Source organism: Nicotiana tomentosiformis, chromosome 10 (assembly GCF_000390325.3).
Source record: "Nicotiana tomentosiformis chromosome 10, ASM39032v3, whole genome shotgun sequence".
In the NCBI taxonomy this organism is placed as follows: Eukaryota; Viridiplantae; Streptophyta; class Magnoliopsida; order Solanales; family Solanaceae; genus Nicotiana; species Nicotiana tomentosiformis.
Window position 1 is genome coordinate 65200184 of NC_090821.1, and position 16786 is coordinate 65216969.

Consider the following 16786-nt stretch of genomic DNA (forward strand, 5'->3'; position numbering starts at 1 on the left):
GATACTCTGTACTGCTGGTATTCTGGAGACTTGTGGGGTCTCATTCACTACCTTTCAGTTTTTTTGGGGCTGCACTCAGATGGTGGGAGACTTACGAGAGGCGTAGGCCTGTTGGCACAGCACCCCTTACTTGGCAGCAGCTCGCAGCACCCCTTACTTGGCAGCAGCCCTCCGTTCTTTTTCTGGAGAAGTTTGTACCTAAGTCCCGCAGAGAGGAGCTGCACAGGCAGTTTGAGCATCTTCGCCAAGGCAAGATGTCTGTTACACAGTATGAGATGTGGTTCTCCGAGTTAGCTCGTCATGCGGTCTGGTTAGTTCCCACAGACCGAGAGAGGATCAGGAGGTTTATAAATGGCCTCAGTTTTCAGCTTCGATTGCTTATGACCATAGAGAGAGTATCTGGGGTTACCTTTGATGAGGTTGTCGACATTGCTCGACAGATTGAGATGGTTCGAGGTCAGGAGAGGACTGAGAGGGAGGCTAAGAGGCCTCGTGGTCAGGGTGGTTCCAGTGGTGCTCCTCAGGGAGGTCAGTTTCAGCAGGACCAGTTTCAGCAGAGTCAGTCATCATTCAGTGCATTGCCAGCAAAGGGTTCTCATTATGCCCCGCCTGCTCAGGTATCGTCGGGTAATTCTTTTGGGCATCAGGAGCAGCAGTTTTGTCAGAGGAGGGGTTGTTTCGAGTGTGGGGATTTTGGTCACATTGCGAGAAATTGCCCTAGGCTGTTGGGTGGGACTCCGTAGCGGAGTACTCGGCCAATGTCACCAACACCAGTTCCTCCACCACCCGCCCAGCCAGCTAGGGGTGGAGTTCAGCCAGCTAGGGGCTGAGCCCAGTCAGCTATGGGTCGCCCGAGAGGGGGAGGAAGATCAGGGGTGGCCAGGCCTGTTTCTATGCCCTCCCAGCCAGGCCAGACGCTATTGCTTCAGATACTGTGATTTCAGGTATGTTCTTCTTTTAAACTCGTTCGAGGACGAACATTTGTTTAAGAGGGGGAGAATGTAACGACCCGGCCAGTCGTTTTGAATATTATAACCCCGTTCCCCCATTTACGGCTCAATTTATGTCTTGCAATTGATTTATGACTTATCGAGTTAGTTGGTTCGGGTCCGGAAGGAACTCGGAGTGAAATGAGACACTTAGTCTCATAATTGAAAATTTTAAGTTAGAAAAATGGATCGGATATGGACCTATGTGTAAATGATCTCGGATTTGAATTTCGATGGTTCAGTTAGCTCCGTTAGGTGATTTTGGACTTAGGAGTGCGTCCGGAATGTAATTTGGAGGTCCGTGGTAGAATTAGGCTTGAATTGGCGAAATTGAAAATTTGGTGATTTCGGCCGGTAGTGGAAAATTTTGATATCGGGGTCGGAATGAAATTCTGGGAGTAGGAGTAGGTTCGTAGTGTCATTTGTGATGTGTGTGCAAAATTTGAGGTCATTCGGACGTGGTTTGATAGGTTTCGACGTCGTTGGCGAATTTGGGAATTTAGAAATTCTTAGGTTTGAATCCGAGAGTAATTTGATAATTTGATGTTGTTTTGAGTGATTCGAAGGTTCGACTAAGTTGGTATGTTGATATATGACTTGTTGATATTTTTGGATGAGGTCCCGAGGGGCTCGGGATGATTTCGGATGGGTATCGGGGAGTTTGGAAGTTGGAAAATGCAGCTGGAGGTGCTGTTCTGGTGTGTCCGCACCTGCGGATTGGGAACCGCAGGTGCGATGATAGCAGGTGCGTGGGAGGCTCGCAGATGCAGAGATGGAGGCCCGGGGCTTGGTCGCAGATGCGAAGAGAGGATCGCACTTGCGGGCTCGCAGGTGCGAGGAGGCTGTCGTAGGTGCGAAGCCTTATCGGTTAAGTGGAGTACACAGGTGCGCACCTGTGTCCGCAGATGCGGAAGCGCAGGTGCGAAAAACCTGGGCAGAAACCATAAATAGAACCCTTCACGATTTTGGTTCATTCTTCACCATTTCTATTCGGTTTTTGGAGCTTTTGGGAGAGATTTGAAGAGGGAATCAAGGGGGTTTCGTTGAGGTAAGTTACTTGAGCCCTAATACTTGTATATATGCTGATTTTTCGTTGTTTAATCTTGGTAATTAGTGAAAATGAGGGGTTAGGGCTTGAAATTTTTGGGGAGTAATTAATGATTTGAAGGACCAAACGATGTAAGATTTTGATGAATTTGGTATGGTTAGACTCAGGAGAGGACAAGGTTTATTATTCTGCCATTTTTGACTGATTTCAAGACGTGGGTCCGGGGGTCGGGTTTTGGTCGGTTTCAGATTTTTGGCATAATTTGATAGTTTTTCTTGTAGAATTCATTCCATTAGCGTATATTGAAGGTATTGTACTGATTGTGAATAGATTCAGAGCATTTGGAGACTGAGTCCAGAGACGAGGGCATCTCGGAGTAGGATGTTTTTACGCTGTTAAGGTAAGTAATAGTTTTAACTCTGGCTTTGAAGGTATAAACCCAGAGATTTGACATCACGTGATTGTTTGGAAGTGATACCCACGCTAGGTGACAAGCGTGCGGGTGTGCACCACGAGGGATTGAGACTTGGTCCGTCTCGTGAGGCTGTGAGGCCTAATGGCTATTATCTGTGGTTATGTGTTTAATTGTTGTTGAACTTGTTTGCCTTCATGATAGAGATCATGCTTAGGCTTTATTCATGCTCACATTATTTGTACTCAGTCATAGAAATTATTGTACTTGTTTACCTCAGTCTCTATTATTTGCTAATATGCGGTGATACTTGATGTGGGTTGTGTTTCCTTATTTGTTGGTGATGATGAGGCTAGTGAGGTACATGATTGAGTGAGGTCGAGGGCCTGGTTATGAGGATATTAATACCATAGCGCGTGAGTTATCCGCGTAGCACGTGAGTTGACCGTGCGGATCGAGGTATTGATTTGATGGCACATGAATTGTCCGTGCTTAGCGCTTGGGCTTTGGGAGCCCCTCCGGAGTCTGTACATACCCCTAGTGAGCGTAGAGTGTTGAGTGTTTTGAGTATTGAGTGCTGAGTGCGAGTGATGAGTGATGGAGTAACATTGCTGTGAGGTGGTATTTAATTGTGTTGTTGCTGCATTTATCTGTTAAACTTCTTTGTGGCATTTACTGAGTTATGGAATTTACCTGTTGATTTCTGTTTATTTTTAAAATTGTGAAAATAAATAATTGGACTGTTTTACTTAGCTCATCATTATTTCTCAGTTCCTTAGTTATTTCTGTTACTTGTTGAGGTAGTTGTACTTATGCTACACCCTGCACTTTATGTGCAGATTTAGGTGAGTTACAACGCGGCGATCATTGAGTTCAGGCCGACTATCTGTGGAGATTGCAAGGTAGCTGCTAGCGTCTGCAGGACCTTGTCACTCCTTTTATCATTTCTTCTTTTGGATTGTATTGACAGTTAGACAGTTTTATTTCTTAGTTCATAGATTTAGACGCCCATGACTTAGTGACACCCCGATGTTTGGGGCTCGTTCCTGTATTTCTAAAATTATATTTAAAGTTGATTTAGTTTATGAGAAATTCAAATGTTGAAATATTTTACTAAATTCTTATAATCGATTTAGTAGTAATATTTTGGGAAATAGGCTTGCCTTGTAATACGATAGGCGACATCACGACCATGGTTAGATTTTTTGGTCGTGACAGTCTCGAAGTGAAGTAGATCACTCTGTTTTCTATCGACAATGGTACAAAAAAGAACATTTATCTGGTCGTTTATGTTGATGATATTTTCATAAGTGGAAATGATCAAGAAGGAATATTTGAGCTAAAGCAACATCTATTCAGTCACTTTCAAACCAAGGGCTTGGGAAGTTAAAGTATTTTTTGAAAATCGAGGTAGCACAATCCAAGACTGGTATTGCTATCTCACTGGACATACTTGAGGAAACATGCATGTTAAACTGCAAACTTATTGATGCTCCTATAGATCCAAATGTCAAACTCGTCCCGGGACAGGGAGAGCCATTAGAGGATCCTGGCAGATATCGAAGACTGGTCGGTAAACTGAATTATCTTACTATCACACGACCTAATATTTCATTTGCAGTAAGTATGGTTAGTTAGTTTCACCAAGCTCCGTGTAAAGATCACTGGGACGCAGTAATTCGCATTCTAAGATACATTAAAAAAGCTCCAGGACAAGGACTATTATATGAAGACAAACGTCACACAAACAATGTTGGATATTCTGATGCTGATTGGACAGGTTCTCCGTCAGATAGACGCTCCACTTCTGGGTACTGTGTCATGATTGGGAGAAATTTAATTTCTTGGAAAAACAAAAAGCAAGATGTTGTTGCCAGATGTAGTGCAGAAGTAGAATATCGAGCTATGGCCCTTGCTACATGCGAGCTTATTTGGTTGAAACAACTCCTCCAAGAGTTATAATGTGTTGAGTTCAAACAGATGGAGCTTATATGCGACAATCAGGCTGCCCTTCATATTGCTTCTAATCCAGTTTTTCATGAAAGAATGAAACATATAAAGGTGGATTGTCATTTTATTAGGCAAGAGATCGAGTCCGGATGCATTGTCACTAGCTTTGTCGGTTCAAATGATCAATTGGCAGATGTTCTTACTTAGCCCCTTAGAGGGGCTCAGATTGAATACATTTGTAGCAAGCTTGGAGCATATGACATGTGCGCTCCAGTTTGAGGGGGAGTGTTAAGACTTAAATCTTGTCAGAGAGTATTTCAATATTAGATTGTATAGTATTAGATTATGTCTAATGGTATGGTCAAAGATTGTGGGTAAAAGCCATGATCTTAGGAATACACTTTTGAATTATGTCTCTAGTTTTGTGTATATATTCTAGGTGTAATCTATCTTTTGAAGTAAGAAGTGAAATACACTTACATAGTTCACATATACAAATGATTTTTAATGTCTTAACACTATTTACTTAAGTGAAACAAAAAATTGGTGTAGCATGAAAAACAGGAAACTCTCCATATGAAGATCAAATAAAATAACATACTGATATAACACATTGAATAACTAAAAGTGAAGTTGCATAGCAGCTCAGTGCTAGCTAATGGAAAATTAATAATTTGGCACTAGTACAAAATCTCCAAGCTTTAACTCTTTCAATGATATGGAGCTTGAAAAGCATGGCTCTACCTTTCTGGCATAAAATACTTATGACAAATATTCATGCCTGCCATAGTGATTTTATCAAAGTAGAGAATCAAATTACACAGGGGAGCCTTGGTGTAACTGGTAAAGTTGATATCATGTGACCAGGAGGTCACAGTTTCGAGCCGTGAAAATAACCTCTTGTAAAAATGTTGGGTAAGACTGCGTACAATATACCCTTGTGGTCTGGCCCTTCCCCGGACCCCGCTCATAGACCCTTGTGGCTTCCAGTTATTTAAAATCAAATTACACATAACTCTGCTTGCCACAGCAATTTGATCAAAGTGGAGAATCAAACTAAAACATAACTTTGAAATAAAACAACCCACAGTATAAATTCAGATACCAAAATCTCATTTCGAACATCATTCAAGTTCAGGATGAAAAGTAAATACCCTTAGCTTTTTAACAATGTAAACAGCCTTCCCAAAACATCAACACGGATATTGGCGTATGTTCGCAAAACAGTCATATACCACTGCATCCACCATAACTAACATCTGTTCATCTTAACTTACAAAAAATTACGCCAATATCATTGTCTGATAAAAGACTAGCGATCAAACAAGATTGTTATCTATGTTATAGTGAACTTCTGCTTTAGATGATGCTCTTGGAAATTTTGTTATCTCTGCAAGTACCTTTAGTCTCGTTTCAGCAAATACTTTTCCTTTGTTGGGCTGGATTAGCATTTTCACCAGCATCGGAGACTTGGCTAATAGAAGCTTGATAAGCTCAATTTCAGGCTTTGTGCCTGTAATACCTTCAAGATTAACAACCCTGAGGTGATTCAGTGTCACATCTGAAAAGCTTGCAGGAATATCATTGACAACATCACCGGGCACAGGATCAATCACTTTATCCAATGCCACATAACCCACCTAAGAAAGATAAAGAAAATCAACAACTCATAAATTAAATAATAGAAAGAAATACTATGAACATAAGCAAATCACCACATAAAGAAGAACACATTCAAAACAAAGTACCCAAAAAAAAGAGAAGCAAACTTCATTAGCACCTTCATTTGAATATCTTGTAAATACGGGGAGCTTCTTATCAAGCAAAGAGCATACGAGAGTTCAGCTAATTCATCCAGACAAATGTTGGTTAAGCAAAGATGTTTAAGACAATGAAGAGGAGAGGAAAGCTTTGCTGGTATGTCGCCTGATCCTGCAGCCAAAAACTAAGAAGAGAATATCGAAAATCAGGATCTCTCAAAGTCCAAAAGATGGTATATCTATGGAAATGCTTTACAGTTTAGTTTAGTCATGATGCAGCATTTACCCGGACACTAAGGTAATTCAAGTAGAGATGCTCGAGAGCAGGAAAAGACTCAAAATACTTGGCAAGATCAAGTTGTCCAGCCTCCCCAGAAGGTACTCCTGCATTAAAAAGTGAAAGTTTCACAAGAAGAGGTGCTTTCTTCAACGAAATATCATTTATACTGCCATTGAAGTCGAAGGATCTCAAGTTGGGAGCATCAATTTGGATGTGATTTAAAATACTTGAGATTTGCAGCACCAACTTCTCGAGCAACGGGCAACGAGAGATTAAAATATCAAGTAATTCGGATGAAAATGTTATGTCATACAGTTCAAGGCTAACTAACTCGTTAAATCCTCTAAAGGCATGCGGAGGGTGAATTGAACAATTATGGAGTCTCAAATGTGTCATTTGCGAACATGTGAAAAATGAAGAAGGCAATTTGTATGGGTTATCCTTGGGAAATTGAAGAGCAAGATGTTGAATGCCATTTCTTGAGAGGAAAGATACCAGTTTGTCAATTTTAGGGTAATTTCCCAGATCAGCAATACTGGAGAGGGTAAACTGAGTAATTGGTCCGACATGGAGGGTCAAAAGATCGTAGATAATGTCTATAAACCGAATTGCAAGGGGTATTGAGTTATTTGTTGTTTCCCAAAATGCTTGATCAAGCGTTAACACTGGAAGTCTGCACCAGTTACACCTCCATTCCTTCGATAAGATGCTTGTTCTCACAGCATCTCGTAAAGGCAAACACACAAGAATATTATCAAGTATATTCTCGGGAAGGTAGCTAAGCACATCGAGAGGTAAAGTTTCACTACAGTGTTGATTGTCGTCAGGACACATCATATGATAATATTCTTGCCAATCAGAACCTGTAGACAATAAACAAGAATAGAAAGGTAAGGAATCTCCAAAACTATCTGGCCAGAAATGTTGTTCAAACTGTCAAATACACGCCTTAGCTGTTAGTACAAGAAAAACAGAAAGGGCCGGTGTGTTCTATTGAACTGACACATCCATCTTTTATTCCCAGAATCACATTATTCACAGGGGATTAAACAGAAACAGGAATCACATTAACTTTTGCTTCTATTAAGCACATCAACTGACATGGATAGATGCACAATAAGGAGAAATATTTAGTCATAAAATCAGCTTAACCCATAAGATTAGCTTAATAAAGTTTCAGCTTTGGGCTAGATTTGACATTGAATTAGAAGTTCTACTACGTACTAGAATTTGCATATATAGGCTAATAATCTCTGTAGTTTCACTTCACAATAATGGGAACTGAAAAATAATGTCATATTTAGCACTATTAAGTGTATTTCAAGTTTTCAACATAATTAGAGATCCTATAGCTGCACCAAACGCCAAGCACAATTACTGAACGTCTGCACATACCCGAGAAAACTAACATCTATAAAAAGTACAAAAAAGAAGATAAAGCTTTTGTTTTATAACATGCTCCATCAAAGAAAAAAGATTTCTACAGCATGAATATAGAGGATTATACAGATTTTTTATTCTAAAAAAAGGGGCAGCCCGACACACGAATCATCCCGCATTCACGCAGGGTCCGGGGAAGGGCTGCACCCCAAGGGGGTGTGGTATAGGTAGGCTATCGTAATGCAAGTATCAGTAACTGATTTCGCGGCTCGAACCAGTGACCCTATAGAGACAACTTTACCATTACTCCAAGGCTCCCCTGCAAATTAAATATTAAATAAAAAATAGAAACATGAAGCCCATCACCTTTTGCTTCTATTAAGCTTACAAACCTCACTGTTTCACAGCTTAGGCTATACATATATAGAGTATACAGGGGCGGACCCACGTAGGGTCAAGAGGGTTCAAATGAACCCGCTTCGTCGAAAAATAACACTGTATATTTATGTGCATTTTATATTTTTAAGAACGTTTTATGTATAAAAATTATTTTGACCCCGCTTAAAACATTGATGACGAATAGCCTGTTGGCAAAGTGGGTTCAAATTTTCCTCAAGGTCTTGAGTTCGAAACCAGTCAGAATTCTTTTTTTTTAATACAATTTTCCTATTTAAATACGACGTCGTTTATGTTTAAAATACAGTGACCCACCCCATTCCCAAACTAACAGCCCCAATTCCGAAACCCTTCTCTGTTTCTCTGCATATTTCATAAAAAATGCTTGTTGTCTCTCTCTCTCTCCCTCCCTTTCTCTCTCTCTCTCTACTGAATCTTTTAGTTCAATTTCAAGGTCATATTGCTTCCTTCCATAGCTGTCTCCTGCCATTAGCCTCTCACTCTCTCACCATCAGGTTTCTCTCTGATTTCTAATCTTTTTCTTGTACATATAAATTAGGTCTATCTTATCATTAAGTGATTTAGGGATGACTAATTGACTATAACACATTGGATTCAGATTAATTTTATTTTCGAAGTGTATGAGTGTATATGTGTTTGGCTAACTGCATTATATAGGTGTTCCTTTCAATTAACTCAATTATTCCATGATATAAATAATCTAAAATACTTGCCCATCACTAGAAAATACATTGCTGATTTTTTTATTTGTTCTCTTTGTTGCTTCAAGAAAAGTTATGATGAAAATAATAACTCCTGTAAAGATATTTTGAACTTCCAAAGTTGTGGTCCAAAGCTATTTAATAATAATTAAAATCTCATCTAACTGCTTTATAATATAATGATATGTAAAATAAAAGAAAATTAAATTATTGGTGAAGAATGAATAAATGTTAGTTTAAATTTAAGTTTAATTAAAATATTCTTCTAATTCGAATTCTAATTTGGTAATCCAGTTTATGTTACAATGAAGAGATTTTATCCTCCGGTATCTTCCAAGTTGCCACAATCAAGTTCATCCTCTCTAATTGTTACTCCCGTGGAAGAAAATTTGAACCAATTAGTAGAACAACCTCAATCCTCTAAAAAACAAAGACAAGGAATAGATCTCGATTCTTTAAAGACTGGTCCAAAGGAGAGATTACCCATTAGAGACTTTCATCCAAATGAGCGTGATGAGATTAGAAGAGAATACCTCCGAAGAGGTCCTGCCAACCCCGATATCATAAGTTTCCTCAAAGCGATTTTTCGGGCTTAAAGCGCCATTTCAATCCTAAATGGTTTAAAGGATATCATAATTGGTTGGAGTATAGTGTGATAGAAGATGCAGCTTACTGTTTGTATTGTTACTTATTTCAAGATGAAGGCATTCATCAAGGTGGAGGTGATGTATTTTCAAGTTTAGGATTTAAGAGCTGGCACAAAAAAAACATATTAGATATGCATGGGTCGAGCAGTATTCATAATTAGGCAAAAAGGAAATGTGAAGATCTATTAAAACAAAAACAGTCAATTCAAACTTCATTTGATAGGCAATCCACTCAAATCAAGCTCGAATACAAAATTCGCTTGAAGGCTTCAATTGAGGTGGTGAGACTCCTATTGAATCAAGGGTTGGCATTCCGTGGACATCGTGAAGATGAATCATCATTAAACAAGGGTAACTTTCTTGAGATTCTTTCATGGTATGCAGAGAGGTGCGATAAAATTCGTGATCTTGTGTTGAAAAAGGCTCCAAAGAATGATCAGTTGACTGCTCATAAAATTCAGAAAGACATTATCATTGCATGTAAAATTGAAACAGTTAAAGCAATTATGGACGATCTAAATGGAGACTTTTTTGCATTGCTAGTTGATGAATCATGTGATGTATCACGCAAAGAGCAATTAGCTATTGTCATGCGATATGTTAATAGATGCGGATCTGTGGTGGAGCATTTTATTGGGATCGTTCAAGTTCGTAATACTACTGCTTTGTGTTTAAAGAAAGCAATTGTTGATTACCTTGCTCAACATTCTTTGAGTTTATCTTATGTGCGTGGACAGTGCTATGATGGAGCAAGCAACATGCAAGGGGATTTACGTGGCCTCAAAACTTTGATTCAACAAGAAAGTAAATCTGCTTATTCCATTCATTGTTTTGCACACCAACTTCAATCGACTCTTGTTGCGGTATCCAAAAAGTGTCTTGAAGTGGGAGAACTTGTATTGTTGGTTTCTAATGTATTGAATATAGTGGGAGGTTCTTTTAAACGTATGGATGATCTTCGAGAATTTCAAGCAGAAAAAGTTCAAGAGGCATTAGACATGGGTGAACTTGAAACTGGTAGGGGTTTGAATCAAGAATTTGGTCTTGCTAGAGCTGCCGATACTCGTTGGGGTTCGCACTACAAATCTTTTAAGAACTTTATTTCTATGTTTGGCTCAATTATTGATGTTCTTGATACTATCGTTGTTGATGCCCGGACTTTAGAAGAAAGAGCTAAGGCAAAAGGGTATCTTAGCACTTGTCAAACATTTGAGGTTGCTTTCATGTTGCACCTAATGAGAGATGTTTTGGGGATCACAAATGAACTTAATACATCCTTACAAAAAAAGGAGCAAGATATTGCAAATGCTATTCTACTTGTTGAAGTGGCAAAGAGACGGTTGCAAAAGCTAAGAGAAGAAGAACGGGATTCACTTATTGATAAGGTATCTGCATTTTGTGTCAAGTATAATATTTTGATACCAAACTTTGATGACCTCTATGTTAACTCTGGAAGATCTCGACGTAAAGTTGCTGATTATACTATTTTACATCACTATCGTGTTGATATATTTTTTAACATTATTGATTGACAAGTTCAAGAACTCAATGCTCGTTTTAATGAGGTGACAACGAACTTGCTTGTTGGAGTAGCTTGCTTAAATCCAGTTGACTCATTTTCCAGTTTTGACATAAACAAGATATTGAGGATGGCTGAATTGTATCCTGATGATTTTGATGAGAATATAACGGTTACACTCAAGAATCAGCTTGAAACTTATATTGTTGATCTTTCTGAAACACTAGTTAAGACAAAGAAGCATTTGAATTATCCATTTGTGTTTCGCCTTGTGAAATTTGCTTTGCTTCTACCTGTTGCCACTGCTACCGTTGAAAGAACTTTTTCGGCGATGAAGTTGATCAAGAGTGAATTGCGAAACCGAATGAATGACGAATTCATGAGCGGTTGTTTGGTACCTTATGTAGAAAGAAAAATATTTAACACCATTTCTGATGAGACTATTATGAATACGTTTTAGGAAATGAAAACTCGTAAAGGACAGTTGTAATAATATATTTTATTAATATATTTTTTTGTTGACCTCTTTATATATTTACTTCTTCGCATTTTGAACCCGCTTGATAAAAATCCTGGGTCCGCCACTGTCCCAGATACCTTCACTATAGATGATTTTCTCGCAGAGGAGCTTCAATGTTTGGAACTCCAGCAACATTCCGCTATTTCATACCCCACTCTGGCTGGTGGGCATTCTCTAACGTCTCTTCGTTTCAAGGGTCATGTCCGTGGAATACCGGTACAGGTTATGGTGGATAATGGGAGCACGCACAATTTTGTGCAAAGTAGAGCTGCTAAGTTCTTTAACTTGGTTGTTTCACCGGTTACACCATGTTCCGTGGTGGTTGGTAGTGGTTAGCGTTTAAGGTGTGAAGGTGTGGTCCATAATGCCGCACTCAACTTGGTTGTATGTTCTTCTGATGCATGGGTCAGATGTCGTCCTAGGCATTACTTGGTTGCTTACACTTGGTCCGATATTGACTGATTATACCACAAGAGTTATGGAATTCACATTCCAAGGCACACAAGTCCGACTAGTTGGAGAACCACCGATAGAATCTCAACCGATGCAATTGCAGTCTCTACGACGATTGGCAGAGCTAGATGCAGTGTCATCATATTTTTGCTTGATGGTGGTGGATGACACACCTCCGATACAAATGGAAGAGCCCCCTGATTTGCTAAGCCTATTGGAAGATTATGCGGATATTTTCCAAAAGCCTCAAGGTTTACCTCCTGTCCGATCTCTGGGCCATGCAATCCATTTGACTCCATGATCCGGACCTGTTAATGTTCGCCCTTATCGCTATCCGTAATTTCAGAAGCAAATTATGGAGCAACTGATGTCTGAAATGTTAGCTGAAGGAGTCATACAACCTAGTACTAGCCCATTTTCATCTCCTGTATTGTTGGTTCGAAAGAAAGATGGCAGTTGGCGTTTCTGTGTCGATTATAGTGCGCTAAATGCAATCACATTGCGAGATCGATTTCCCATTCCGACAATAGATGAACTATTTGATGAGTTACATGGATCCCAGTACTTCTCTAAGTAGGACCTGCTATCCGGCTATCACCAGATCTGTGTCCGACCAGAAGATGTACCCAAAACTGCTTTTCGCACTCACGAAGGACATTATGAATTTTTGGTCATACCCTTCGGGTTGTCCAACGCTCCTTCGACTTTTCAGGCTACCATGAATGCTATTTTTAGACCATATCTCCGGCGTTTTGTTCTGGTTTTCTTCGACGACATATTGGTATACAGCCAGACTTGGGCGCTTCACTTGGAGCATTTAACATTGGTTCCGCAACTACTGCGTGACCATCAGTTAGTGGCTGAGCGACCCAAATGTTCCTTTGGCCAGCAGAAAATTGATTACTTGGGCCATGTTAGCTAGCAGTTGATCTCCCCACGATTGAAGCCATACAACAATGGCCTATTCCTCACAATGTAAAAAAAGTTCGAAGTTTCTTGGGGCTGGCTAGATATTACAGGCGTTTCATCAAACACTATGCTATGATTGCTAGTCCTTTGACAGATCTACTACGCAACGAGGCTTTCGTTTGGACTACTCAGGCCCAACAAGCCTTTGAGACTCTGAAACATCTTCTGAGCAGCACTCCGGTCTTAGCATTGCCAAATTTTTCTCAGGAGTTCACTTTGGAAACTGATGCATCTGGGGTAGGAATTGGGGCTGTCTTGTCCCAGAATGGCCATCCTCTTGCTTATTATAGCCAAAAATAGAGTCCACGCATGCAAAAGGCTCCTACTTATCACCGTGAGATGTTTGCCATTACTCAATCAGTTGGTAAATGGAGACAATACTTACTTGGTCATCGTTTCACAATAATTACTGATCAACAGTCTCTTAAGTGCCTCACTAAGCGGACCATCCAAACTCCGGAGCAACAAAAATGGCTGGGAAAGTTAGTTGGCTATGACTTCAAGATTATTTACCGATCTGGCAAACAGAACCAAGCAACATATACTTTATCTAGGCCTCCTGATGCCGTCCTTAATGCCATCACTGTCCGCACCTGTGATTGGGTCGATGAAGTACGCGAGGCTACTAAAAATCATCCGGAATTGCTGGAAATCCAGCACGGGTTGCAAGACGAACCTGAAGCATTTGCTGATTACATTCTCAGGGATGGACTTCTATCTTATAGGGGACATTTGGTTCTTCCTAGCGACTCTCCTATACGCATTAAACTGATGCAGGAGTTCCATGATACTCCTCTTGGTGGTCACGCCGGAATTGCACACACCTTTCATCGAGTATCTTCCAAAAACTTTTGGAATAATATGCGTCAAGATGTCAAGAACTTTGTGACCATCTGTCAAACTTGCCAACAGATGAAAGACACGCACCATGCCCCAGTCAGTCTACTCCAACCATTGCCGATTCCAGAAATGGTTTTTGAGAAGATTGCGATGGATTCATCACTTCCCTGCCAAGCTCGAAGGGTAAGGCTACAATTATGACTGTTGTGGACATTGTCTAAGTATGGGCATTTTATTCCCTTACCAGCTTCGTTTTCTCCCCAATCTGTTGTTGTAGCTTTTATTTCTAATGTGATCAAGCTCCATGGGCCTCCACGCGTCATAGTGACTGATCGGGACCCTCGATTCCTCCAATCCTTTTGGCAAGAAATACATAGGTTTCAGTGCACTACTCTTGCTATGAGTACAGCGTATCACCCACAAACGGATGGCCAATCCGAAGCCTTGAACAAGTGTATTGAGCAATACTTGCGCTGCTTTATTGCGGATAATCCTCATGACTGGGTGCCATTGATTCCTTGGGCAGAATTTTGGTATAACACTGCCCTCCAAACCTCGGCTGGTTTGACTCCGTTTCAAGTTTTATACGGAAGAGAGTCACCAACAGTAGCTCGGTATATACTTGGAAGTTCGGCCGATGACTTAGTGCAGCAATATATGCTTAAGCGAGACGAAGTACTGGAGATCCTTAAGTTATATTTATTGAAGGCTCAAAATCGTATGAAGTCCTTAGCTGATAAAGGAAGGTCTGATGTTCAACTCCAAGAAGGTGATTGGGCGTATGTCAAATTAAAGCCTTACAGGCAATATTCAGTGAGACTCCGATGACATCACAAATTGGGCCGCTTTTTGGCCATTTCAGGTGCTCAAACGGATTGGATCAGTAGCATATAAGTTAGACTTGCCTAGTGCTTCGCGCATTCATCCTGTATTTCACATTTCTCTGCTGTAGCGTTGCGAAGGTCGTCCTAATCAGCAGGTGACGCCCATTCTTGATGGTGAGGACCTGGAACCACCTTCTTTGAACCTTGAGGACAAGGTTCTCAATTCAGGCGGGGGTAATGTTATGAATCCAGTTCAAGAATTGGGCCTAGAATCAGCTGAAGAAGTGTGTGGGCCTAGGGTGGAGTCATTTGAAGAGAATATTGGGCCTGGAACTAATCTAAGAAGAAGTAATAGAATTAAACAATCCAGTAGAAGACTAACTGATTTCATTTGGAAGGGTGACTCAGCACAAGAATGACCGGGAAGAGGGTTCGGAGTGGTTACAAATAGCAGGGAACATGGGGAAAATGGGTAGGCAGTTAGTAATCAGTATTGTTTATGTTCTCTTCCCCACTTCTTCTCCAAGTTTCCCATCTTTCCTTCTTATTTCTAATTCCAGTCAGTTTAGTATTCAATTCTGCAGTTTCCTTTTTCCTAGTTTGTAATAGTTGCATTGAATATCCAATCAAGAAGTTGGCTCCAGTTTATTTATTTGTTACAGCATATGACATCGAACTAGTAGCGTAAATAAGCTTAATAGTTTTATTCCCACAATCTACATAACCCTAACATTCTCTGGCAATTTGTAAATACAACTGAAACTGAAAAATCATGTAAACATATACATAGATGCATCAAACGCCAATAGCAATTACTGTAAAAAAGAGAAGAGGGAGCCTTTATTTCGAAGAGTTAACATCTTGCAGAAGACAAAGAAGAATGACGAGAAGCAGATATTAAGCTTACCAAAGGCCAAATATTGAAAAAGATGGAAGTAGCCTTTCTCTCCGCTTGGATCGATAAATGTCTTTAACAGTTCTTTCGAGTATAAAAGAACATTTTAGTTCCCCTAGACCAGAATGACCATACCTTCGGGTTTAATAGCCCGTTTGGTGAAGGTTACAAGTGTTTTTTTCGAACTACTTTGGTTAAACAAATTTGGTTAATTTATTTGAAAATTACTTTTGATTAGTATTTGAAAGATCAATTATATCTTTATACATGTTTATCCATATATTAAAAATTATGGTATTGCTAATGCTTTAATTTATTATATATAAAAATAATACTGAATATGGTGTATATCTAATGCATGTATTAGTCTACCAAACAAAAGATTAATAAGCCAAAGTTAATATATGTATTATTTCCCTAATACATTACCCCTATAAGTGCACAAAACATTTTACAGCATCACATTAAATGATTACGGCCATAACTTATTTGGGGGAGGGGGGAGGGGGATACTCCATTAAAAGTAGAGTCCTAGTTTTACTCCAACCAAATTAGTTACTAGTATTTCCTTTTATAACGTAAATCAGACTAACATTTCCATGTTTTTCTCTCAACAAAATTGTCACAAATTAACGTGACTCAATATGAATTAGAGATCAAGAAGCAATTGGGAGGGACTCCTTAGTTAATTATAATTGTTTATCAGTCCTTATGTTATAGTTTCCTAGTTTAGGAATATTACAATTTAGTCTATAGTACTCGGTCTAATGAATCAAGAACACATGTCCATTAGGTACCAACGGCTAGTACAGTTGTGCATCTATCATCTTTATATTTTGTCCCTATGCATTGTAATCATCAATCAGATTTTATGAATCCAATTTATTGTTTTGCTTAGCATTTTCATTCTTTTTCCTTTTTGTTATTCACGAGTTGCCTTCAATCCAATTGTTGTAGCTTAATACACTACATTTTGGTATCATAGCATCCGTCTTGGGCAACCATGGTGGATAATACCCAATACTCCGACGGCGGGGGTGGCACTTCCAACCTCGAAACACAGATCCAAGCGTTCATAACAACCTCTAGCAAGAGGATTGAGGACTTAGAAGAGTTGCAGAAAAAAATATAAGTAGCAACCCGGCGTTTGAAATCGTTGGTGGTGGATATTCATCAGAGGGA

At 39.7% G+C, this 16786-nt stretch overlaps 3 protein-coding genes across 3 annotated transcripts; 2 read left to right on the top strand and 1 right to left on the bottom strand.

The window, feature by feature from the left end:
- The first annotated feature begins 254 nt into the window (after window positions 1-254).
- On the top strand, window positions 255-743 carry LOC138900306 (uncharacterized). Its single transcript, XM_070187029.1, has one exon. The coding sequence runs from the start codon at window positions 255-257 to the stop codon at window positions 741-743; it is 489 nt and encodes a 162-aa protein (XP_070043130.1).
- Window positions 744-5491: 4748 nt separating this feature from the next.
- Window positions 5492-15720, bottom strand: LOC117272967 (F-box/FBD/LRR-repeat protein At1g13570-like). The gene is made up of 4 exons (XM_070187610.1): window positions 15617-15720; window positions 6446-7302; window positions 6180-6344; window positions 5492-6039 (listed from the first exon to the last, which is right to left on the bottom strand). The coding sequence occupies exons 2-4, from the start codon at window positions 7274-7276 to the stop codon at window positions 5719-5721; spliced, it is 1317 nt and encodes a 438-aa protein (XP_070043711.1). The 5' UTR covers window positions 7277-7302; window positions 15617-15720; the 3' UTR covers window positions 5492-5718.
- Window positions 9243-11116, top strand: LOC138900307 (uncharacterized). Its single transcript, XM_070187030.1, has 3 exons — window positions 9243-9480; window positions 9636-9693; window positions 9808-11116. Exons 1-3 carry the CDS (start codon window positions 9243-9245, stop codon window positions 11114-11116), a joined length of 1605 nt encoding a protein of 534 aa, XP_070043131.1.
- Window positions 15721-16786: the final 1066 nt, after the last annotated feature.